The sequence below is a fragment of the Amphiprion ocellaris genome, chromosome 14 (genome assembly GCF_022539595.1).
Source record: "Amphiprion ocellaris isolate individual 3 ecotype Okinawa chromosome 14, ASM2253959v1, whole genome shotgun sequence".
NCBI lineage: Eukaryota > Metazoa > Chordata > Actinopteri > Pomacentridae > Amphiprion > Amphiprion ocellaris.
This window is the reverse complement of record NC_072779.1, coordinates 9030055-9055340: the sequence shown is the minus strand read 5'-3', so window position 1 is coordinate 9055340 and position 25286 is coordinate 9030055. Positions and strand designations below refer to the sequence as shown.

General features: G+C 37.9%; 2 protein-coding genes across 3 annotated transcripts; both read left to right on the top strand.

Moving 5' to 3' along the window:
- The first annotated feature begins 1508 nt into the window (after positions 1-1508).
- aldh3a2b (aldehyde dehydrogenase 3 family, member A2b) lies at positions 1509-14638 on the top strand. Of its 2 annotated transcripts, XM_023288780.3 has the most exons (11): positions 1509-1667; positions 3766-3928; positions 4989-5220; positions 8107-8192; positions 9483-9691; positions 9792-9909; positions 10124-10265; positions 11020-11186; positions 11295-11394; positions 11985-12223; positions 13842-14638. In XM_023288780.3, exons 2-11 carry the CDS (start codon positions 3767-3769, stop codon positions 13854-13856), a joined length of 1470 nt encoding a protein of 489 aa, XP_023144548.2. In that variant the 5' UTR covers positions 1509-1667; position 3766; the 3' UTR covers positions 13857-14638. The 2 variants fall into 2 exon arrangements, with proteins under 2 accessions (XP_023144548.2, XP_054873172.1); XM_055017197.1 differs by lacking the exon at positions 1509-1667 and having other exon boundaries at positions 3746-3928.
- A 154-nt stretch (positions 14639-14792) lies between these two features.
- ca4c (carbonic anhydrase IV c) lies at positions 14793-25277 on the top strand. Its single transcript, XM_023288794.3, has 8 exons — positions 14793-17150; positions 20498-20545; positions 21413-21577; positions 21701-21846; positions 22691-22783; positions 22877-22943; positions 23102-23265; positions 23531-25277. The coding sequence occupies exons 1-8, from the start codon at positions 17096-17098 to the stop codon at positions 23717-23719; spliced, it is 927 nt and encodes a 308-aa protein (XP_023144562.1). The 5' UTR covers positions 14793-17095; the 3' UTR covers positions 23720-25277.
- Positions 25278-25286: the final 9 nt, after the last annotated feature.

The window sequence follows — 25286 nt, the reverse complement described above, 5'->3', positions numbered from 1 at the left end:
GCTATTTTCTTTTAAAGATACAATATATTTCAGAAAGGTAAAATGGTGCAACCTTTTCTTTTAATGATTTTATTGATTTAAAATTCAAAATATTGTGGTTTGGATTGTCCAGTGACTGGTATATGTCACTATTTTCTCAATCTTTACAAACCACGTAATCATTTGCTTAATTGAGGAAATATGTGAATAAATATTAGCTCACTTACAGCTAAATCTTAGCAGTAAAATGCTGCTTAAACATTTCTGCATAAACAATATTAGTCTACACATATATAATATCACAGAGGCCATATTTCCACATGGAGGACTCTCACTTTAAATACTTTAAGTACATTTTCTTACTTACATTATTTTTTTACATTGAGGTAGATTAAGTACTCAGAATTAAAGAAAATGTACTTTGATATTGTGTTACATGTCAAAGTTCTGCATTTAAATCGATATTTATTTTTAGCATCATAATATGGGTAAAGTACCAAAAGCACTCATATAGAATGGTGTCACTCAGAATAATGTGTATTAATGGAATACAGTTATTGATACGTTATTTTGGAAAAAATATTCATTGCTTTCTATAGTTTATCCGCTGTGTTGCTTAGGATTTTCCCTTCTGGAAACAATGAGGTTTTCTCTTCATCTATAATATTACATCATCAACAAAATGCATTTTTTACATTTAACCAGAAGTGCAGAAAAAGCAGTAAAATTGTAATGCAATCTAAAATGTCTAAGTGGAAAACCTTTGAGGGCAGTATGAATGTGCTAAGATATTTAAGATAAGAACAGATAAACCTTTATTTGCATATTTGCAGCATTACAGGAGTGGACAGTACAAAAATTTTGACAATAAAAATCAGCAAAAAGTACTGTTGATACTATAAAGATTCTTTTGTATGTGGAAATTCAGATATAGCAAATAGATTCCTCTGAATGTGGAAAATATTGCACATATTTATATACTGAAAACCAATGACACTGAAATGCAAGACATATGATGATCCAAGATGTATAAATACTAGTATATGCAGTCTGGATATACACAGTATGATTCAGTACTAACAATGAATGGGTGGCATAAATACACATTAAGTATGTTAAATATAAGTAAGTTAAACTAAATCTGCAAAGTAACTAAAAGTATGAAATACACTTGAGTAAAAAGTCATAAAGTGGCAGAAAATAAAGAAAAACTCTAAATTATAATGGGCTCAAATAGTTGAGTACATCTACTTAGTTACTTTCTACCACTAATTTTACTTAAGTAACAGTTTCAGTGCAGGATATTTCACTCATAATTTGTTGGACAGAGTTTTACTTCAGCAGAGCTTCAGAAAAACAACGCGACACTTCGCAGCTCATAAAATAAAGTCTTAGCCCGACTGTGACCTGATGGTGGCGCTACACGCTAAAAGCATGAGTCATTCTTCGTTTTGGAGCCGTCAGTGGCAGTTATTGCGGTCCTGGTTGTTGTATTTCTGTGTGAAGACAAAGCGCTGACTCTACCCCCAGCTGAGGCGGGGAGGTCCTGCCCCTGTGGCCGGAGGAGGAGGGACCTAACGGGGAAGGAGGGCTGATCCGCGCCGCTGTCATCATTCCGCTGCTCCGCTGCGCTCCGGTTCACCGTCCGGACGGAGAAGGATCCCGAGAAATTAACTCACATTATAAAGGTAGGAATGAAACAAAAACAAACAAGTATAAAACAGCTGAGAGGAATTTTCTGTGTGTAGTTTGTGATCGAGCAGATAAACGAGCAGCAGGACTGAGGAGGAGGCGATAAACGCAGTTCTAGTCCTGATATATATCCAGTAGATCAGTAACAGGAGGAGAAGCTGGTCAATACTGCAGGAGAATGATCAGGAATATCTCTGCTAGCAGCTTTTAAAGTCGTTCTAAAATAACGAAGTGAAGTCTCTGTATCCCGGATGTGTAGTTTCTCCTGCCTGCACCTTTAACGGAGGCAGCAGCTGGTATTCAGTCTGACCACAAAACAGCAGGAAGCTCATTCATGCTGCATCACACTAAATCAGTAATAGATCACTCATAAATAAAAGTATTTATGCAGGTGAACTCTGCTTCCATTGCTCTGAATGCTTTTACTAAACTGCGGCAGCAGAAGAACTACTCAGATCCTCAGGGTAGTAAAACTAATTAAACTACAATAAAGTTTAGTGTCAAACTGAAAAGAGTAATTTATATATTGAACAAAACAATATGGAGACGTTTTAGGATCTTTTATGAACTGTGTAAAATATCTGGATATACCAAAGAATCCGACAGAAGAATAATTAAATTACTAGATTTATTTTTGTCTTTCCTTCTTTTTGTTTCATAGAAAGAATGAGTGTGAAAGACTTATTAAGGACAAACATATGTTCTATCATCTGTTAGTTTTGAGGAGCAGTTCACTGTTCATTTGTTGTTTTTCGTGTCTATCACCATTATTATTTATTCCTACTGATATAAATTCCTTTATTGTGATATGCAAAACCAAGATTGTCAACTGTTTGTTCTAAAATATAGATACTATTGAATAGCAAGTACACAAGAATCATGCAGAGTATCAGCATTTATTGATTATTTATTGTGTATTTCTCTAACATTTTAAGTTTTCAGCTGGTTGAGGTGTTTGTATTTTACCTTTGACTGCGCTGCACTCTGCTCTGTAGTTATATCAGTTTTTTCAATAGATGTATGAGTCATATAAAGTCACTTCTGTTCATACAGCACATTTAAAACAAAAGTGCTTTTAAGTAGAGAAATAAAAGTGTCAATGTAAGTTTACCTAACAACTTTAAATAGTAAGGCTGAGTCACCACAGTGACATTTATGATGTGAGTTTAACTGAGTATATGTAATATTACCATTAAATAATATATGCAAAATTATATTAAACACAAATGTATCTGACCAAATTAAAATAGTTAGACTAAGACCCACAGTAAACATAAAATACACAATGTATAATACTATAATGTATCGTAACATGAAAGTAGCACCTCGTAAATGGACTGTGTTTCATCATAACTGTACTTTTACATCAAAAAGTAGAATTTCTCTTGTTTTTACTGTATTTACAATCTGTGTGTTGTAGCTATGATCTAAATAAAAATATTTAATCACATTTGACTGGCATCCATCACAATGGTGGCCCCTTTCCAACACACACTAATACACAAACGCTTTTCTTTTAGTCACATTTTGCTGTTTGTTGCAGTTGTCACCATCTTTAATCCCAGCAGAGATGCCTCTATATGTGAACTATGTAGGAATCTGTCAGATTTGATGGATGCAGCCTGTTGCTACAATTATTTTTATAGCTGATTTAATCTCACTTAAATGCTAAAAATACTTGAATAGCCTAAAGTACAAGGTGGGAATCTTAAATTCAAATATATTTATAATATAAAATGGGGGGAAAAGCTGCAAATCTTCATGTTTATGCTTTCTGTTCAGGCAACAGTTGGTCAGATATGCCTGGATAAACAAGTAACACTCCACTGCCACTGTTGCCATGTCACACACATCTATAGTTTTTATCCTAATCTAGTTTAAAATGACCTAGGAAGCGACTCTAAATGATACGACACATTTAAACAGCTGCTGCTTTGCAGGATGTAAACAAGAATTCATCCAGTTTTGTTCTTTTATACAGTGAAAAAAATCAAAGCCACACATGAAGCTTAGCCAGTTTTTTCACTGAACCACTGTGACTTCTTGTTCAGAACCCAGACTAAAACCGTCTTGTGCTTTTCGCCTGGTGTGAAGGATGTCTCGGGAGCAGCAGGCAGTGGCTCGGGCCAGGAAAGCCTTTGAAACTGGCAGGTCCAAACCTTTAGAGTACCGGATCTGCCAGCTGAAGAACCTGCAGCGGTTGTTCACTGAGAGGCAGAAAGAGATCGTAGATGCCATTAAGAAAGATCTTAATAAGGTGAGTAGTGAGTGTAAAATACCTGGTGTCCGACAAGAAGCAAATTAGTGTCATGGTATTTGCTCTTTTTGATGCTACATATTTTATGAAGACACAAGGATGAGACTTTTTGGTCCTTGGTGTTCAACGCAGACAAAACAGATCTTTTCCACTGTCAGGTTTCAGCTGGTTCCCATTTGGATTATATCAAACCTGCTGCAATAAACCTTATCATCTGCTTTGACAAAACCTGTGCAATCATTCTCTTTTTTATCTTCTTAGAATTATTTTTTAAAAAGATCTGTTAGCTTTTCAAGACTGAGACGCTTTCATCTCCTTACACTCAGATTGCTGCAGCAGCACTTTTACCAGCCAGAACCAAAAACATAGCGATCGATTCCAGACTGAACCGAACTCAGCTGCCAGAGATTTACCCAGAACCAGTTTTTACCCACTTTACACTGGTTTCTAATAGAATTTAAGACATTACAGATTAGTCTTTAATGCCCATCATGGCTTCTCTCTGAGCTCTTACACTGTTAGAGGTCAAGTAAAGGTCAAAGTGCTTCCAATCAGGGCCCCAAGGCTGTAGAATGATCTGACTAAGGACTTCAGGATCTTTAAGCACAATCTTAAAACATAATTTTATCAGAGAGCCTTTCCTGAGTTAACTTTTAGTTTCCTTTGACCTGTCTTTTGCTTACATTTAACATCTGATGATGATTTTAAGTCTTTTTATTTTTTGTTGCCCCTGTAAAATACTGTGCAATCAGGATTATGAGATGCCCCCTATAAATTAGGATTATTATTATTATTATTATTATTATTATGTCTGCCGTTAAAATGTATTAGATGACATGAACAACAGAATTCAAAAACTGAATCATATGAACATCTGCTGAGAAACATCTAAAACGACAGATGTGGAGCAAGTTCAAGATCCAAATATGATCCCCACAAAGGATGAGATTAAACTAGTTAGAAGTTTTAAAGCTTTCTGTGTTGTCTAAAGAGAATTTATTTAGTGAAACAGACAACAAAAATCCATCAGCTTTGAGCAGGTCCTTGTCTTCGTCCTCAGAGCGAGCAGGGGGCTCAGCTGTACGAGACTCTGGGCCTGGAGGGGGAGATCGGTCTGGCCCTCAGGAAGCTGAAGGAGTGGGCAGCGCCTCGGTCCGTGGAGAAGAACCTGCTGACCCTCTCGGACACCGTCTACATCCAGCCGGAACCGCTGGGCGTCGTGCTGATCATCGGGGCCTGGAACTACCCCTGGGCCGTTACCATCCAGCCGCTCGTCGGCGCCATCGCTGCAGGTATTGTTGGATGTGCTGTGGGTGAAAGAGCAGCATGTGACGTAATAATATGTCAGCATTTTAGTAGCCTGACGACACCTCAGGGTCATGTAACTGTCTGTAGTTCTATCAGGCTGTATATCTAGTTCTGTCTCTTTCTTCCTATGGTTCCCAGGCTTATTGAGTTCCCTTGTCTTGTGATCATAACCACTCCAGTTCCCTTTTTGTCCAGGCATTGCCAAATGTCTTTTATTCTCTTTCAGCTTGTGATTAGTGGGTCAAAGGCCACTCTGTGAACTTTATACTGCCATCACGAAAGCAGAGCCGTTGAGATTAGCAACAGTCAAAGTAAAAAATAAATAAATAAAAAATTAGGTGTTTTTATTACATGAAGGTAATCATGTATTTTTTGTGTCCTGATATTAGTGTATGTGTGAAGATGTGTGTTCATTGTTCCCATCAGACCCAGTTAAACCTCAGCTCCAGAGTCAAAGGGAGTTACTGCTACTTCCATATGCTGCACTGCTGTTTACAGGACATTTTAATTTTTTGTCGTAGTATGTTTTACATTTATGCATTTTGTACTTCAATTCATTTTAATTTTTTTTTTTTTTACTTTACTTACTTAAATGATTACTTACTTAACTTCTGCTTAGGTATTTGTATTGTGGTGACGGTCACTTTACTTTTTCTGCTTGCTGCTGTAGCAACAGAATTTAACCTGGGGGATCAGAAAAGTATTTCTGTTCTATTCTATTCTATTCTATTCTATTCTATTCTATTCTATGAGTGAGCTTGTGAGTAATTCATTTCCATCTCTAAAGCTCCCTCAAACCGCTAAATCAAGTGTTTGGGCTCAGCTCTCAGCACTTTGTGATGCAAACCTCAGTGGGAGGAGTTTTCTTGTGAGTGTTTAGCATGACACTGCAGGAATTTGTTTTGTTTTTTAAACCTAAAGCTACACATGTTAGTGCTATAAAGGCGTCCACAGGTGGACGTCTCATTTGTATTTCTTTTGGATAAATCCTGTTTAGTCTCAACCAGTGAAGGCTGGAGAAGTGCAGCTCATGCAGTAAATGTTTGCACAGTTTGGACTTTATCCTTTGCTCCTGCAATATTAGATCTTACGCAAATGCTTGTATCAGCTCAGTAGGGTCAGAAGTCTTCTGATTAACTGCACAGATAGGGGATCATAAAAATAAAAGCCTAGGTGAAAGGTATGTATCGTGATCATAGAATAAAACACTAATGTGGGCCTGTGATGTTTATTCATTGTATGTTTATTCCAGCAAAAGTAAAATGCAGTTAGACAGAGCAATTTAAGGGACTGTCCTTTCCTGTTCAAAGCTTTTCTGCCTCTGCTAAAATAATGCTGTCACATCTGCAAAAATGCACTGATTTCAGTAAAGCAGATGCAAACAGATCACTGTTATAGTCTATGCAATATGCAGATAATATATATGCCCCCATACAAAAAAACCCCACATATATGTAACTTTACTCGTTCATATTTATCAAATAAACCTGCCTGTCAAATTACGTTTCTCTTTGTTTTTGCTTGTCAGAGATAGACCTCAGTAACATTAAGTGTGTGCAAATGATGCAAACAACAATCAGTGTATTAATAAAAATCCATAAAGCAGTAAAGTGAGGCTGCCAATAAAGACGAAGGTGAACAATCTGAGATCCAGTCAGACTCAAAAAACATCCTAATTTAGTTAATCTCATGAGGGCATCAGATGTGAGCTGTCCTAATGGTGCAGATGGAGGTAATAATTCATAAATGTTGGTAGATAATGAGGTCATGAAGTGGCTCAACGCAGAGTAAACTTGATTGTTGGACGTTTATTATCGGTCTTGTCTGCAGTTTTAAGATTTAAATCCTGATCTTTAGAAACACAGCAACATTTTTCTTTTGATTATCTTCTCTCATAAACCCAACATTAAAAGTTGGTTCTTAATGCTGAGAAAGCCAAATTTATGAACTTTTCCATAACTCTCTCCCAGATCTCAGATGTTGCTAGCAGTCAAACTCAGATTTAGTTGAACAGGCATCATCCTACAGGTACTAGTCGTTGGGTATCTGGTAGATACGCTGTCCTTTTAAGTGATATTGATCACCTAGTGCAAAAAAAAAGAAGATTAATTGAGTTTTAATGTCAAAATAGGGCCTAATTTAGTTTAGCAGCTAAGAAAACCCTTGTAAAGTCTGCATTCTTCAGTGTTTTAGACTATAGGGAAATTGTTTATGTGCATTCTGTTGCCTCTACACCTTGTTGCTTTGCTTCATTTTATGTTCAACTCATTGTCTAGCGCACATTACTGTTTATTTTATGATCTGGTGTCTTGACCTTCTTTAAGCCTAAGGAGACAGCATTAGTGACATATTGTTATTTACAAGAGAATATTGGATAAAATCCCTTTTAACTTGTATATGCATCAATTCCTGACAGCTGTTATGATTTTCACTCATCTAATCAGCTGCCTCACAGAGTGCTTAGGATTTATTTTGGACTTGGCAGAGCAGCTTTGTCCTATTTTTGTGCCCTTGTCCTGGAATAACCTTCAGAGCAGTTTACTGATTTTGTGTCCCTGGGAGAGTTCAAAACTCTGAATAAAAAATGTGTATCTAAGAGTGCAATTGCTATTCCTGAGCTGGATTTGTCTCTGTATTTGTAGTTCCTTGGATGTTTTATTGTGCTTTACTATAGTCAATTTTACAATTTTTGTAACTTTTGTAGTCAGATCTCATTTGAAAAACAGATTTTAATCTCAAGGGACTTCCTGGTTACGTAAAGTAAACTAAAGTTGTTCACTCTCTTGGTACTAGACAAACTGCAATAAAGAGTATAAAATCAGTGTTTCTGTCTTGTCATATGTGCTGCCTTCTCTCTTTTACCTGTCCAGGTAATGCAGCTGTGGTGAAGCCGTCGGAGGTCTGTGTTCACACTGCGAAAGTCATGGAGGACCTGCTGCCACTTTACATCGACAAAGTAAGGATAAGTGTCATAACTTAAGCTTTTTATCCATGAAAAGAAGACACTGTTATTGGTCATTAAATGTAAGAATGCTATAGTTTATTGAGCTGACAGTACATAGTTCAGGTATATTAGTTTGCAGAGTTGGACTTTTTTAATCCTTGTCTGCCACAAATTAAGATAAAAATAACAGCCTTCAGTTACAAAAAAAATTAACAAATTTGACATTTATGCTCAGTTTTTGGGCTGTTTTCTGCTGGATTTGTATGTACTGATACAGTATATCAGGCATTGGAAACGATTTCCTTTCCTTTTCCTCATTATTACTCTGCCAAGGAATGCAGCAGAGTTATGTGATGATTAGCATTGGTTTGTCTGTCTGTCTGTGTGTTAGCAACATTACTCAAAAACGGATTAACGGATTTACATGGTATTTTCAGTGAAGGTCAGAAATGACACAAGGACCAACTGATTAGATTTTGGCAGTGATGCAGCTTATAGTCTGGATCCATGGATTTGTTAAAGATTTCTGTATCATTGCAAGATAACAACACGCCGTCACTGTAACTATGACAACAAATGAACGCTACTTTAGCTGCCTGCTGACGATCACAATTGCAATCCCACTACAAATTCACTGCTGCAGACTTATCGGGACTTATCTGTCGGAAATGATACAAAGAGCAATTGACTAAATTATGGGGGTGTTTCCGAGTCTCATCAATTCCCGCCGCCTGCTACATAGTTAGGTCACGTGATTTGGTATCCGTACATAACGTACGCATTCCTTTGCTCAGCGCAAGGTCATTTTGTTTGTGGCTACATCTATATTAAATGGACACATTCTATGTTGCTGTGATTTCTGATCATCAGTTACTAATATACAAAGGCTGCATTTCTGACAATGCCATGTGGGGGAATGAACAGCCTTGGCAGAGTACTGCACTTTCTAAGTGCTTTTCTAGTTATTTTCTTTAATTCAGTGTAAAACAAATGAAATAATGATGATAAAACACGGTATGTACAGGAGCTGCTGTTTACTATAAGAGCTTTACAGGCACAACTGTGCATACAAAGGTCCATAACAGGTGAAGTATTTGTGTTTTAGTGTTTACTTTGCTTTTATAATGTGCAAATAATCAGCAGCAAGTTGTATCTTCATCTCTATTTGTTCTGCAAACCACCAAAACAGAATGAATCCAAACTGTCATGTGTCTTTCAAGATTTAAATTATTAATGTGCCATAAAGACAGTTGTTATAGAACCTTGGTGATGTCTGAATGTGTATCTCCTCCTGTGTATCAGGAGCTTTATCCTGTAGTAACCGGAGGAGTAACAGAGACCCAGGAGCTGCTCCGTCAGAGGTTCGATCACATTTTCTACACCGGCAACAGCACAGTGGGCAAAATAATCATGGAGGCTGCTGCCAAAAACCTGACACCGGTGACTCTGGAGCTCGGCGGGAAGAGTCCCTGCTACATCGACAAGAACTGTGACATCAGCATAGCCTGCAGGTCAGAGTAATGTTCATGTACCATTTTTAACTCCAGTTCCTGCTCTGCTGTCACTCTTCCTTGATGACACTCCGCTGTTAACTTTTCTGCTACTGCATAGACGTGTCACCTGGGGAAAGTACACCAACTGTGGTCAGACCTGCATCGCCCCAGACTACATCCTATGTGAGCCCAGCATCCAGGACCGAGTCATCGAGGAAGTCAAGAAGTCCATTAAGGTACTGAAGACTTGAAAACACAGCTCTAAGTGAAGAATCTTTACACTACAGAACCATATCAATCTATTTATTCCATTATAAAGATTCATTTTCAAAGGAATGAATAAATGAATAATGACTCAACCAGTAGTATCAGAAAGTCCGGATATCGTCATGTGGAGGAAATCTAACCCTTCCTCAGTTAACTCATGACTATTTGGAATGATTTTTGCAGGAGTTCTACACAGACAACCCAAAGACCTGCCCTGACTACGGACGCATCATCAACCAGCACCACTTCAAAAGGGTCATGAAGTTGCTGAGCGACAGCACCATCGCTGCAGGAGGACAAAATGATGAGTCAGACTGCTACATCGGTAGGATTTCTGATGGCTACCAACTTTTCCCATGAAAATCAGACAGTAATTATCTGACAGTCTTGCTCATGAGATACAGCGTTGTGGACTATGGCAAAATAATTCTCCCATCAGCATTATTGGGGGACACCATTGCTGTATACAGTGTCCTCCAAAAATGGGGTTACCTACTTTCTGTTTCACTTATTCACTCATTTATTAACTCCACCCAAGATGATTGTGATTGGTTCAAAGAAATACAAACAGCTAGACATATTTTCCCCTTGTAGCTGAATGACAGTAAGATGGGACAATGCAAACACCAAGGGCAGGACGAAGAGTAATAACGGGAGAACGGGCCTAGTGCTTGGATTGGTCACTGGGAGTCTGGGACGGAAGGTTTAGGGTTGTAACTGGGCAGATGTAGAGACAGGTAGAGAAAGATCCTCAGGTCTGGTAGCCAGAGTAAGACAGCCAGGTCAGGAGGTCCAGAAACTGGAATGGAATCATTCGTGGCATGCATGAGCAGAATCTATGTTCTTGCCAAGTGGAGAAGTCATATCATTGAGAACATTTGGAGCAGCCTGGATGAACCTGATGTTCTGTAAGTGGTGAAGATCTGCTCAGTCTGCAGCACTTCTGTCCTCTCTTGTAATAAAACAACCTGAGTATGTGCTCAGGTGCCTCAAAAGCATAATCAGGGATTTTTTTCTTGGCTTTTATTCACGCAGTTTCAAATACAACAGGATTAACAGTGTTTTTGTGCTGTATTTAGCTCCCACAGTTCTGCGGGACGTGAAGCCAGAAGCGAATGTGATGCAGGAGGAGATATTTGGACCCGTGCTTCCCATCCTGACAGTCAGTGGCCTGGACGAAGCCATCAAGTTCATCAATAAGAGAGAGAAACCTCTGGCCCTCTATGTCTTCTCACCAGACGAAAAGGTTTCAAGCACAAAACACAGCACACATGCACAGCAAAATAACAGAATGAGAACAGCAATTAAATCCAGTCTCATGTTCAACTTGATTTTTTTCTTTTCTTCTCTGAAGTTAATAAATAAAGTGAGAGATGAGACTTCCAGTGGAGGAATGGTGGCCAACGACTGTCTCGTACACTTTTCTATCAGCTCTCTGCCTTTCGGAGGAGTGGGTGAGTACACACAGAGAGAGAATATTCATTGAGCTAAAAATGGGGTTACCTACTTTCTGTTTCACTTATTCACTCATTTATCCTGCACTGGGACAGAAGTTTAAATAAGTAAATTGGTATGTCTTACTTGGGCAAGCAAGCGGTAGGAAGGTGTTCTCAAAAATACTATAAATACTTTAAGTTTTGCATTAATGCACAAACATTCAAGATTAAAGAACAGTTTAAAAATGTGCACACTTCTCTGCATATTCACACAAGGCTGAAAAAGACAAGCTAGTCAGATTTAATGCTTTAGAGCCCAACAACTATAAATCATGGATACAGCACATCACTGATGAACAGTTTTCCAAAGAATACCCAATTTTTTACAGCCTGATTTTATACCCTTGGAATATCCAATTTGTGCTCAAATACTGGATCCAACCTCAAAAGGATCTTTGATAATGTAACAGTTACTTTGAAAGAGGAATAGTTTCACATAGCCAGACCTTTCTCTAGAGCTGACACAGCTGTGGAGAATGGAGAATAAAGCAATGAATCTGACTTGTGTCCATACAATCAAACGATCTCCATCTATACCTCACGTGCAGGAAACAGCGGTATGGGCAGCTACCATGGCAAGTTCAGCTTTGACCAGCTGAGCCACATGCGTAGTTGTCTCATCAAACAGCTGAAGATGGAGGGAGTCAACAGCATGCGCTACCCGCCTCACACAGCCAAGAAACTGGGCTGGGCGCGTTTCTTCATCCTGAAGACCGTCGACTTCGGCTGGATGAAGAAGATGTTGGTCTTTGCTATGCTGGCTGTGGTGGCTGCTGTTGTGATTCAGGTGAGTCATCGAGGGAGAGAGAAACTGGCTTCACTCTGAGAAAACTTTACTCAATTTTCACCGCTATGAACTACAGAACAGAACAGAACATGTTTATAGATGGTTTGTATTTTGAAGGAAAGCTAGAACACAGAAATACCACTGATGCAGACACACAAAAAAAAACTGGACCATCTTCAAGCATTAGGTTTCATTATTTGTTCATGTATTGCTTTTCTGTACTCATTCATCCTCAATGAAAAACTACGAGTTTGGTAATTCCACTTGCTTTACTGAAAAGTTTGCTCTCAGCATCTGTACATTTGAAGTTTCTGGGTTCCACGCCATGACCAATTTCCTTCTCCAGATGAATACGCTTGTCAAGTGGCAAACTTGGCAAACAAGTGGCTTGAGGGCACCAGAACAACTTTAATACCCCTTGGCATGAATGAAGTCTCCACAAAGGGATGGAACACCATTCGTTTGCTTAACTTAGTTGAGTTTTGGTGGCTGTGAAAGTCACAACATAACAAAACTATGTTGTTGATGTATTGTCATCCTGGAGAGACCACTCCCATCAGGATAGAAATGTTTCATCATAGCATAAAGGTGATCACTAAGAGCAGCATCTTCCCTTTAAGGGGACAAGTTTGCCCAAACCATGACAGATAAAAGCCCTCTACATGACAAAATAGCCACTGGATGTCCTCACTGTTGGGTCTTTAAGCCTATTAAGTCCTCCTGGTGTTCACCATACATGCACTCACCCTCTTGTGGACAGTCTTTCCCATATATCTGGACACAGATGTCACTTTATTTACTGTTCTTATTGAAGCCAAATTAGCAATCTGTCTGAAGCTCCTGCCATCTGTGTGCCAACTGTGAACCTTCTTTCAAAGTCCTGAAAATCAGAATCTACTGAGCCTCTTTGGCATTTTTATACAGGCCACAGAACAAAAATGCCGGCTAACTGCTTAATTGCACCACACACTGTGCAGAAGCATTTGTGTTAGTTGTGTCTCTTCACTCATTTGGTCAAGTTTTTCCTTTAATCTGTCATCCCTCTGTATATAAATTTTGATGCAGATCATCTACTTTTGATGGAGTATTTTTATCCTGTAGTATTTCTGCTTTTTTGGAAGTAAAAGATGACAACATTCTGTCTCCTCTGCCTACTACTGTTGGCACAAATGCATTTCTCCTCACCTTCACACTCAACACTGGATCCAAACAGGAAGATAAAACTAAAAAACACTACAGCTTATCTCCAAGATACTCCTAAGCCTCAGTTGGAGCCACGGGAGGCAGCAGGTCAAAATGGGGAGTCTGGCCAACCACTCCCGCTGCATTCCAGCTCCCTTTTCTGGTCCCTCAAGTCCTTTTTGAGTTTTGTAAGTTTATTGAGGAGTCGGTCGAGGCTCTGCTTAGCTCTGGCCCAGCAAAGAGTTGGTGCTTGCTAAGCACCAGTTTTTGGAGCCTGGGGCCGGTGCTTAGTTGGTGGAAACACAAAGAACTGGTGCTAAGTTAGACTCTGGCTCCCAAATAGCACTGAAACCAGCTCAGTGCCAGTCATTTTGCAATGCCGAGCAAGAAAGCGATTAAAGAAAAGCCACTAATTGACTCCTTTGCTGTTTTTCAGAATTATCTCTCTTGAAGACACCCTGCTGCCTCCCACACAGCACATCTGCCTTCTCCTCTGCTCAATTAGAGAAGGAAAGATGCATTCCAACACATCACATCTTCAAGTTTCTGCATGAATCAAACCAGTGTCTGCAATTTCAATCTGCACTGAGACGGGGAATGTTTCAGGTGTTGCCTTAATTCACATTACATTTCAATAGCGGTGTGAGAAGTTTCATGGAGCTCACGGTAGGGAGCAACTTATTTTCATGAAGGAAATTATTTATTCTCATGTATGGCTCTTACATTTGTATTCAGCATCACTACATTTCATTTTATCCTGGTAGATCAGGTTTTCATCCTGAAATACTTAAATAGAGAAAAGTGATTTTTAATGAAGTAGGATTCCTGGTTATTTCACTTTAATTGTAGCATTTATTGTTCATGTGAAGGCCCAGAAAGATGAAATTTAATAATATTCCGTTTTAGTGAAGGATCAGCTTTTAATTTCAACCTGAAGGTACTTGATTGTTTCTGCCCAGTGCAGGTTTTTTCAGTTCTTTCTGGCTGATGGCAGAGATGAAGACAATATGTCAGAAAGTTTATCAACCTTTGAGGTGACTTCAACTCACAGAATCACCTAAAGAATGTTTTTTATTTTCTTAAAACACCTGAAACAAACTTAAGCAACCATATAAATTATTTTTTAATCAACAGCTGCAGTTTTTAAATGTGATTTACGACACCGTTAAAATTTTAACTTGATTGTAATTGATAATCTATTTTAACATTAAAATAAACAGATTTATACATGTATTAGTTTGTGATTTGATTCATTTCTAATATTATTTATTTTGCTGGAATTGGTTTCTTAATTTTCTGTACTCATTGGCTCTGCTGTCCTCTGTTATGATGAGTTTCTCAATTCACCAGTTTAAATCTTTTACATAATCACATAACTAATCGGCTTCTTTGGCAGATAGTGTAGAAGATATTAAAGGTCCCTTATTGTGAACATCTATTTTTACTGTGCTTTGAGCTTAAACATTGTGCTGTAAAGTAAAATAGTTAAAATAGCAGTTAAAATATAAAGAGGTGTTTATTTCTGCCATTCTTTAAGATTTACCCATAAGTAAATAGATTCCCAGCTTTGCAAACAAGTGAGAAAGTGACCTAAGTGCTGCGTACCATGAACCAATAGTTTTCTAGCTCAAATTTTGCATAATCCCTGTTGCACCGGGTGAACTATTCAGAAACAGGAGCTGCCTCACAGTCTAACAGTTTTATTTAGTTTCCAGAGCTGCTTCTGCTAACATCTAAAATGTCTTAGCTTGTAAAACACACCAAATGTTCTGATGTTGGCTGCAAAAGTGAATGCAAGAGTCTTCATGCACTTATAGCATCTGAGAAACTGAAGTCCCAGTGCATTACTGTTGTGTGTTTTTTTGTTTGTTGTTTTGTTGTAGTTTATTTTGGATGGCGATGTCCAGGTGTATGTTACCTGTACAATGTCAGCATGTTGTATGGGTAATGTGGCTAACACTAGCATTAGCTGTGATCATAAGGCCACAGATCAGACTTCTGTGGAAACTATCAAGTTAAGAGACATTCAAAGGTGGATTTATTTGCAGCCAACAAACAAGGACTGGTTGGGTTACTGTGCTGTCATGTGACCTGTTGTGCTTCAGTACATGCATCATTTATAATGCAGTTGAATTCCCAGTAAAGCTGTTCTCATTTGGAAGAGTTTCTGTTTCTGTTGTCAGACATGGGACTAACATAAAATAGCCTATTAAGACAACATGTTAACTAGCAGTCACCTCAGAGCAACTTGCAAGCTGAAAAACTCAACAAACCCAAGTTAAAAACAACAGCTGTGCCTTGAATTTAGCGATATTTCAATTTCAAATGACTACTCAGACAATACGGTTTTACACTGTCACAGAAACAGAGACAGTTTTCTTCCTGAAGGGGGCGTGGACACCAGTAGCTTAGCTGCATGTAAAGCTACGAATGCTGAAACAGCCGGTTTAGAACAGAATTAAAACTAGAGGTTATACAGTTATAAGTAAGTAAACCATCTTTGCAACGTTTTGAGGTGACAAACTGAAAGAAACAGTCTGCGAACTTTGATTTGATTTTTTTTTTTTTTTTAAAGGGGGGGAACAATATGGCACCTTTAGTGTATTTTCTGTATTTTATACTAACAGGAAATGATACAAGATTTGCAACAGCACAATTTGGGAACAGTACTGCCAATTTTAAAATAAAAAAAAATTAACAAAAAGCACTGTTCATTTAGACAATTTTTTGTACATTATTTTTGTTCTCGATTCCACAAAAGTGACTCCTCCGCTTTCTTTGTGCATTGTGTTTTCACCACAACAAACAATAGACATTTTCACAGCAGTTTGACTGAAAAAAAAGGGCACAAATGTAACTAATCATCACATCAATGATGCCTCAGTCCCAGAGAGTCTGTTCAGCAAGTTAAAATGCAAAATATGGTCTGATAATCAGAACGAACAGATATGTTTTCAGTGCAGATATTTTTACTTGTCATAGTAGGGAAAGAACAGGTAGTACTCATAATAACAGGATGTTCTCTCAATGGAATCATTGAAGCTGCTTTTCTAGAATAGAATAGAATAGAATAGAATAGAATAGAATAGCTTTGTTGTCATCATACATGGGAGCATGACGCAAATATAAGTAGCAGCCACTGGATGATGCATTGAAAACAAGCTAAATTAACACCAATAAATAATAAAATCAAATGTAGATATAAAACTAGACTACATTAATAATTACAACATATGCAAAAAAGGCAAGATATACATAATAATGTGTGGGAGGTAAATGAATTCAAATAAAAATCTATAAAATAGAATAAATATGGGCAGGAGAATGCATGACTATAAGAAATTACAATATCAAATGTCAAGAAGAAATCTCCAACTGTGTTTATTTTGTCACTTTTGAGTGAGGGTTATCGCTCTACACTCAGAGTATTCACTGAATGGTGATTAAACAGGGGCGAAAAACACTGAACTGATTTTGCCACCAGGTGTCCGTCTCTCCTCTTTCGAACACCTGACAGCTAAGAATATTTTCTCAAAGTCATTTCTTGCCTCTGTTTTCCTGAGACTAACACACACCTTTTGTCCTACTCACGATCGTCTCCCTCCCACCTTCAAATGCTGCTGTCAGCATGTGAAGTAGCTGATATTCAGTGTGTGAGGAGCTTCTGTGGTCTCTGTGCTGGTCCTGATCATGGAGTTTTCTCTCTACCTCCTGACTCTGCTGCTTCTCTTTCCTCAGTGCACAGGTAGGAAACAAATTCACACATAAAGCTACAGAACTCAGGAAATTAAAACCACATAAAAAAAAGCTGTGTTTTGGTTCAGTTTTCTGGGCTGAGTTTACACCTTGTCCATTCATTCTGTTCATTGTGGGGTTGTAATTCCAATAGAAAAATACTGCAACATAAATCCTAAAACTTCACATCAAAATATAATTATACACAGTGATTCTCAGCATGGGGGAATGAAGAGTGTCAAGGTAATTAACAAGAGGATAGCAGAAAAATCAACAACAAAACAAAGATGTTCATATTTTTACTGACTGTTGCTCTTTTCTTGTGCCTTACGGGCAAATTTTACATTTTTATGACAATTCAAACAATGGAAAAGTTTTTTTTTTTTTTAGATGGTCACAGCTTCTGGGTTTCAAGTTGGGTTGCAATCAACAACAGTTTCTTTACGGATTAATTGTATGCAGTAAAAACAAACAACAAAAACCTGTAAATGCCAGTGAAAATAATACAGAACTCACAAAGTCATCAGAAGGCTTGTAATGTCAACCCAACAGTCCAAAACCCAAAAACATTTAATAAGCATCATGTTAGATTAGGACAATGTGTCAATTCTCCCATATGAGATGCTGGAATTGTCAAATGTTTATTGTTTTGTTTATGATTACCAAAAAAAATGGAATTCAATACCACTGACATTGGTTGCAGATCAATTTTCTGGTGATTAAGTCTTCAGTTAATGGTCCAGTTGTTGCTGCTCTAGTTTGATTATTTTGTGTTCAAGTGAGACTCTACAAAAGACACCATTTTCAAAAGAAAAGAGTCAGAAAAGTGACTCACATATCAGCTGCATAACGATGTCTGTCTAAAGTTGCTATCATTATCCAACACAAACTACTGGTCACAGCAGACTTACAGCTGTAAAAATTACATTGCAATGTTTTCTCTTTCTGAAGAGTTAAATTTTCATCTTTTTTTTCCAAAGAATGTTATTTTTATCTTCCAAAGCGTGCATAGTGTCACATTAAAGACTAAAATAGTCAAACCCAGTCCATAGTAAGTCCCAGCTTGCTCATTTTACTGGAAAGTATCTTGGAAACAGCAGGCAAATTAAACTGTATAATTTTGTTTGTAGAGGAAAGAATTCGATGTAAATTTTAGTCATGTTTGTTAATTTATATGTACTTGAAGAAAAATAAAAAGTTAAAAAGAAACATGGCATTTTTAGGCTAATGCTGCAAAATATCTGTTTATTGGTATTTTTTTGTGTTTAATAGAAATACAAAATTCAGTTCAGTCCGACTAAGATTAAAACATGTGCAAAGTGCACAATGTGATGTGAACTGAACTTGAACAAATTGGGTTAAATCAGCTTTACACGTCTTGTTAAAATTTAAACCATGTTTGCGTGACAAGACAAAAAAAAGCAACCTAACATGAGATGTGTGTCGGTGGGCACATAAACAATATTTTTGTTTCATTTCGATACATTCATGGTCACAAAAATGTTGCATAATGGATAAACTGGGTTTTACAGTGTGATGTTATGAAAGACATGAGTTCTTCTTGGATGCTGGCTCATTACAAATAGCATATATGTACTGCTAAAACTGGGGAAAGAAAGCTAAGATATTGAAAGAAAATTTCAATGTGATGTGTAATGACTAGATTGTCTTTGTTTTGACTTTTCCGTGCTGCTCAGTCTGACACAGGTGTATGAGCCAGGTGGAGGAAAGCCAACCTCCACCTGTGCATTGTTCTCAGTTGGTGAGAACTGTTGTCCCCTTTCAAAGAATGGCATTGTGGGTTAATCTGTGTCCCTATATTAGCTAAATGGTTCTCTATAGCGGCTTTCATTCCCACCGCAGAGTCAGACACTGGAGTTTCATTCACATCAGCAACACAATACACAACCGCAGCACACAACACTAAACGACTTCATCAGCACCTGTTGGATGGACACGTTTAATGCAGCGCCGCAGAGGCAGTTAAGGAGCTGGATAAAGCCGGACATTCACTTTATGGTGAATGCAATCAGTGTAATCACAGCCGACCTGTCTGACAGATTCAAATCAGTCTGCATCTCTTCAACTAGAAACATAATAAAGCATGATGGGTCGACCAAACTGTGTTTATGTGCACTGTAATATTAGTGTGATGTCTTAATTTACTTTCATATGACTTGCAAATCTATAACACCATTTATCTTCTACTGTGAACAGCAGACATTACAGTCACAGCTGCTGTTGTTATCATAAGCAGTTTAAATCAGACCGTGGCCTGTAAAGTCAATTATGTTTGGCTTATTGAATGTCTTTAAGTTTGACATCACATAGAATTAGTATTATCCCAATTATTCCCAGTGAAGAGAAATGTGGCATCAGTCCCAACATTAAAACCACCGACCGTGTTTCATGTCGGTTGTTTTTCTGTCGATTGTTTAAAAAAATGGAAACAAAGAAAGTAGAATATGCAGGAAAGACATGTGAACATGAGTGAGAAAAATCTAAATATACATACTTTGCAGTAGTCATGCAGCAGTTTATATCAAAGGCTTTTTCTCCTAAAAGATTTTATTTTAGTTGAGAAACAAAAATCTCACATCCAGGTCAGACTCAGAAGCTGAATGTGTAACAAAAAGCGATTTTATCTGATGAGTCTCATCAGGGATGATTGCACAGCAAATGTTAGGCAGCCACAAAAGTATAGCAGTTAAATTTCCTTTTTGTTGACCTGAGTAAGATTTCTTTTGACCCTAGTGATTTGGTCGATTATAAGCTTAACTGCTTTATATGTAGTTTTAAGTGGGTAGTTTGAGAATGCAACTTCTGTTTTTCAGTTTTAACTTCACAGTTACGGTGTTTTTGTCCCCTATTTATACTAGTTTTTTATTGTTAATGTGTTGCATCAAAGCAATGGAGTTCTATCATTTAAAAAAATAACTAAAAACCATGTTAAAAAAAAACAACTAATCATCATTACAAAAGCTTTCTAGCTATTAAGATGGATAAATAAGTATTTTCATGTCATATTTTTTTAATTTAAGTGTTATCAGATAATTTAAAGTGATGAATTCCTGCATGTGTGTGGGAGATAGAAGATGTTTTCCTGGCCTGTCAAAGTTCAGCTACAGAGCACTTTAACACATGAGCAGATCGGCTCGTGAGGTTGCTGACTGAGAGGAAAACACTGTGGCTAATAGAGCGTGAATGAGAGGTCGATTAATGTTCATTTATTAACTGCAGAAAGTCACCTTGTTTGGCACAATGGAACCTGAACTGGAATATGCTGTACTTTAGTTACTGTATGTGTGTGTGTTTGTGTGCTTCTGAATCTGACCAGTGTTCTGTTCTTTCCTGCAGCTCAGTGGTGTTACCAGAGCCAGTACTCCTGTGATGACACATGCAGAGGTAAGAGCAGATGGAAAGACTCCCCAAAGTGTCAAAGATTTTCACCCTTAGACACAAATCTACCTTTTGAATGCGGTCAACAAGAAACAGTATAACCCCTTTAAAGCAGTGCTAAAAGCTGCTAAAGAGATACACCTGGGTCAGTATATAATTGTGGGTGTTTTAGTTGACATTTTTTCTGTTTCAGGCCTATAACCAAACACTACATAGCAATTTTAGACAAAGATTCTATACCGTGGAGTAAAATTGAAATTGAAAATTATTCATAAAGATATTGTAGTAAACCTGTTGACATGCCATAAATCCACACTTGACTCACACACTACTTTATATTAAATAACTCAGAAAGTCTTGGAGTCTGTCCAGTCTTTTCTTCAGGAGGAAATGACATCATGTGGAGCAGGTCATGTGATCTGGAATTAACACACTTCCTTGAGAGGTGTTTTTGTAATGGGTAACTTAGTGGAAAGTGATTTCTGGGACACACACACAATTTGTTATTTTCCATGTACTGTAGAACTCTTTATGTTAAGTGAACGTTATGAGTGAAATTCAAAAACCAATCATCATTTCTAAAAATACAAATTTTGGATGTGTCATTTTGTACAGTTTTGGCCTGTTTATGTTTAGTTTTTTACTGACAATGTGAATTTGAATTAAAAGAAAACAGGGGAATATATTAATGTCTTTTTAAAAAACAGTCAAAAAACTGTTTCAAATTTTGTACAGTGTATTTAAAAAACAAGGCTTCTGGAGCTCTAAAATACTGTGTATAAGGGGTTAAAAACAGAACATCTGTGAGGCAGCCCTGTGTTCAGTCACTGAAGCCTAAAATGTGATGATGTTGTTGCTCTCTGTGTGGCTCAGACCCCAGCCGCTGGGCAGCTCAGTTTCCCAGCTGTGGAGGATTACGTCAGTCACCTATTAACATCGTCACCAGCAAAGTGCACATCAACAGCGCCCTGCCACCCTTCGACTTCATCGGTCACACCAACGCCATCAACATTACAGTGGAAAACAAAGGACACTCTGGTAATGGGGAGCACCTATTTATCCAGACATATGAAGTTGTTTTATTCCTCTCCAGACTCGTCTTTAGCTTCAAATTTAATCTGTTTTGTTACTGTTTTGTTTCTGGTCCCTCTTTCCCTGCAGCTCACTTTGCTCTGCCTCAGTCGGTCCGGCTGACTGGAGGAGCTCTGCCGGGTCACTACAGAGCCGCCCAGTTCCACTTCCACTGGGGAGGAAACGGGAGACCAGGATCAGAGCACACCATTGATGGAGAGAGATTTCCCATGGAGGTACATATCTGTGGAGTCAACACTGACTGTGTTTTATATAGAAATAAAAACAAAAGTAGAAAGCCTTTTTTAATACAGATGTCAGCAGTTAGGTTCAACCACGGGGCGCATTTTTTCTGAGTTGAGAAACAAAGAGATTTGATCACAGATCTGATTTTCCAATAGCCATTCTTTGAGATGTTTAGTCAATGAGGTGAGATGCGGTTGTTCACGAATTGCAGTTGGTTTAGCATTCCAGGTTTGTGATGCACAAAAATAGAAAATAGACTGCACCAAAAGCACTTTTCCTAAGAGGTACTATGCAGTTATCTCTAAAGTCTGCTCCGGTTGATCTGCTGGAATTTTTTTTTAACAAATTCTTGTAGTGGAGGTGGAGCTTGGCCATGAAAAACTTTGTAAAGAAAATGTTGTAAATGCTCACAGGGTCTAAGAATTAGACTAATTCCTGGGTGGGTTTTCTGTGGGTCAGACGAGGAAGAATCTGGGGTGCCAATGAAATCTCAATGTGAGGGATGACCTCCTTGAACTGTTCATTTTTGACAGTTTGGCCAATATTTGTGCAATACTTCTGTCACTGAAATAGGAAATGCTCTTTTAAGATGCATTTTATATTGAATTTTTTGCACAAAGTTACAATGAAACCAAAACAGAATCAGTGTATTTTACAATGTTATCCAGGTTTAATCACTCTTATTTCTTAAGAATATAACAATGATGATACATTTTAATAGTGATGATACTCATTATTAATTAATTTAAGACCAATCGGGGGCAGTTTATATTTTATCACAGGTCTGTGATAAAGTGTGATCCGGTATACTGTAACTCTCTTCTCTCTGTTCAGCTGCACATCGTCCACATCAAGGAGCCTTACGGTTCTCTGGCTGAGGCAGAACATGACCTGGCAGGTATAGCTCTGCTGGCCTTCCTGTTTGAGGTAATACATGTGAGGTTTTCATCTTCAGAACTATATGTTCTTTATCAGACAAACATATGATCATTAAATCTTGTGTCAAAATGTTGATAACAGGAAACAACAGATGATCATCCTCAGTTGGACGCAGTAATAGCAGCGCTGGGCCGAGTGCAAAACAACGGTAGAAGTTTTGTGTACTTAAATGTACAAGGCATAAAAAACCTGGTATCATGATGGCATTGTTTATAGTCTAAGATTTAAATGGGATCTCTTTTTAGTCCATTCAACAGTTTTATTAAATCATAACATCACTCCTTCTCCCTTTTTTGCTGCATTTAGGCAGCAGGACAGTGATCCCAAACTTTCGACTCAGCAACATCATTCCAGCTGCAAAGGAGCTTCACAGTTATTACCGCTACGTGGGTTCCATGACGACTCCAGGATGTGAGCAGGCGGTTGCATGGACGGTGTTTCACAGGACGTTGTCCATCAGCAGTCGACAGGTGAGCAACTCCTGAACCTTTAACCTGACTACAGAAATAGTCAAGGCCTTGGAAGTCCTGTAAATGGTTCAATTAATTACTTAACAGGAAAAAATGTTTGGAGCAGAGATGTTAAATAAAACTCTCCTGATATCTTAACTTCCACTAATAACACTGATAAAGTGGAAAGTACAGTCAATTCTAAACTGCAACTAAAAGTTTTTCTTCTTTTCTTCATCTCTCTAACTGTTCAGTCTCTTCATTTTTTTTCTCCTCTCCATTCCAGCTGGATGCAGTAGTTAAACAGTGTCGATTCTGGACCGGACAGCCCATGACCGACATCTTCAGACCCACACAGCCTCTGGATGGCAGAGTCGTTTACTGTTCCAAAGCAGCTGCAGCTCTACCAGGTGTGAGCCTCTTATGGTTTGGTATTTTCTCAGCTGTACTCGGAACTGCAGGTCTGATTCACTGACTCAGTTCATGACAAAACTCGATTTATGCAACAAAAGCTCCTGAATGTTTAAAGGCGACTTCTATAAACTTTAGCATATTTGCAGAAGCGTCACAGTGGGAAACTATTTTCTGAGTTACCTTTGATCGTGTCAGTTCACTGCACAAACACAACCTCTGCATATAGTTAATGTTACATTCTCTGTAGATTAATGTTTTACAGCCACAATGACGTCGACCCATCAGTGGCCATAATTACAGAAACAGCTGCTTAAAACAACTTCAGCAGCAATCAGTGAGAGCAGCTCTGCAACTTATCTAATTACAGAGATAATGATCTATTGCACAATATAAAATAACTTTGCTGACATTCTTACTTCAAATTTAGCACATCGAAATAGCAACTTCTCCACTGACATCCTCACCAGTTTCAGCTGTACCAGCTTGTGTTCAGTGCTAGTCAGCATACTAACATGTTGCGATGTTGAACATGCTAACATTATTCTTGCTAAATATCAGCACATTAACTTTCTTTTTATATGTTATCATGCTGATGCTAGCATTTAGCACTAGGAGCCAGAATATAGCCGCACACAGCTGTAGACTCATATCTTGTTGCTCCAACACGGACTCTTATCATTTCTGAATTAAAATTAGTTTCTGCAGTGTGTTAGGAGTAGACATCTTTACCTCAGCAAGCCTTCGTGTCAGTTTTTCTTATTTTTCTTCTAATTAGTGGTCAATATTTTACTTTCATACATTACTGCTTTATATTAACTCTAATCTGCTTTTTCATAGACGTAAGACACCATTAGTGAAGAATAAAAATGTAGTCTTAGGGGTTTAGAATAAGATTTTCCCTTCTTTTAATAAGCTGGGGGTTCTACCACTTTGTCTTTACTTGATATGTATATTGTTCTCTGTGTTGGTCAGACGTCTAAGTTAAGTTTCGGGTAACTAAGGCATGCCCTAAATATACTGTACATTTGTTTATTTGTGGGAAAACCAAATGGATTCTAAACGTATGTAAAACAATGTAACAACTTCTTCTCTACTTATGCTAACGATATGATTATCGTTTATTGCTTAATGCATTGATTTGTATATATTCTACATGTATGGAATTATAACAAAATTAAAAATTAAAAACAATACATAGACAGTACAAACCAAATGGATTTATCTGAACCCTTGTAGGATTATGATATTATTTGGCATTAGGAATGCTCTGATTTGGCTTTTAATGGATCGTACCATTAGAATTTGAAACATGACCAATGATTTTGTTTTGGATTTTTTACATAAAGCTTCTGTATGAACACCTATAAAGATGTTGCACTTTTGCATCTAAATGTTACCCATAGAAATGAATGTGCCTTGCCAAACCTTCACTGTTCCCGCCCCAAGACATACAGTATGTGTGTCTTTTTTGTGTGAGGAAGACAACATGTGACTGTAAATGGACACTGATAGAATATATCTTATCATTAAGTTTAGACAGCTACCATCCACACATATTTTACTGCTCAAGCTGTAACTTTGGGCCGATAAAGTAACATTAAACATTTTCCTGACTTTGATAGCATCTG

Coding starts and splice junctions, on each gene's coding strand:
- aldh3a2b (XM_023288780.3), top strand. CDS start 3,767: ATGTCTCGGGAGCAGCAGGCAGTGGCTCGGGCCAGGAAAGCCTTTGAA. Junction 10,266..11,019: donor TGAGTCAGACTGCTACATCG/GTAGGATTTCTG, acceptor TGCTGTATTTAG/CTCCCACAGTTCTGCGGGAC. Junction 11,187..11,294: donor TCTTCTCACCAGACGAAAAG/GTTTCAAGCACA, acceptor TCTTCTCTGAAG/TTAATAAATAAAGTGAGAGA.
- ca4c (XM_023288794.3), top strand. CDS start 17,096: ATGGAGTTTTCTCTCTACCTCCTGACTCTGCTGCTTCTCTTTCCTCAG. Junction 21,578..21,700: donor GGAAAACAAAGGACACTCTG/GTAATGGGGAGC, acceptor CTTTCCCTGCAG/CTCACTTTGCTCTGCCTCAG. Junction 22,784..22,876: donor TGCTGGCCTTCCTGTTTGAG/GTAATACATGTG, acceptor TGTTGATAACAG/GAAACAACAGATGATCATCC.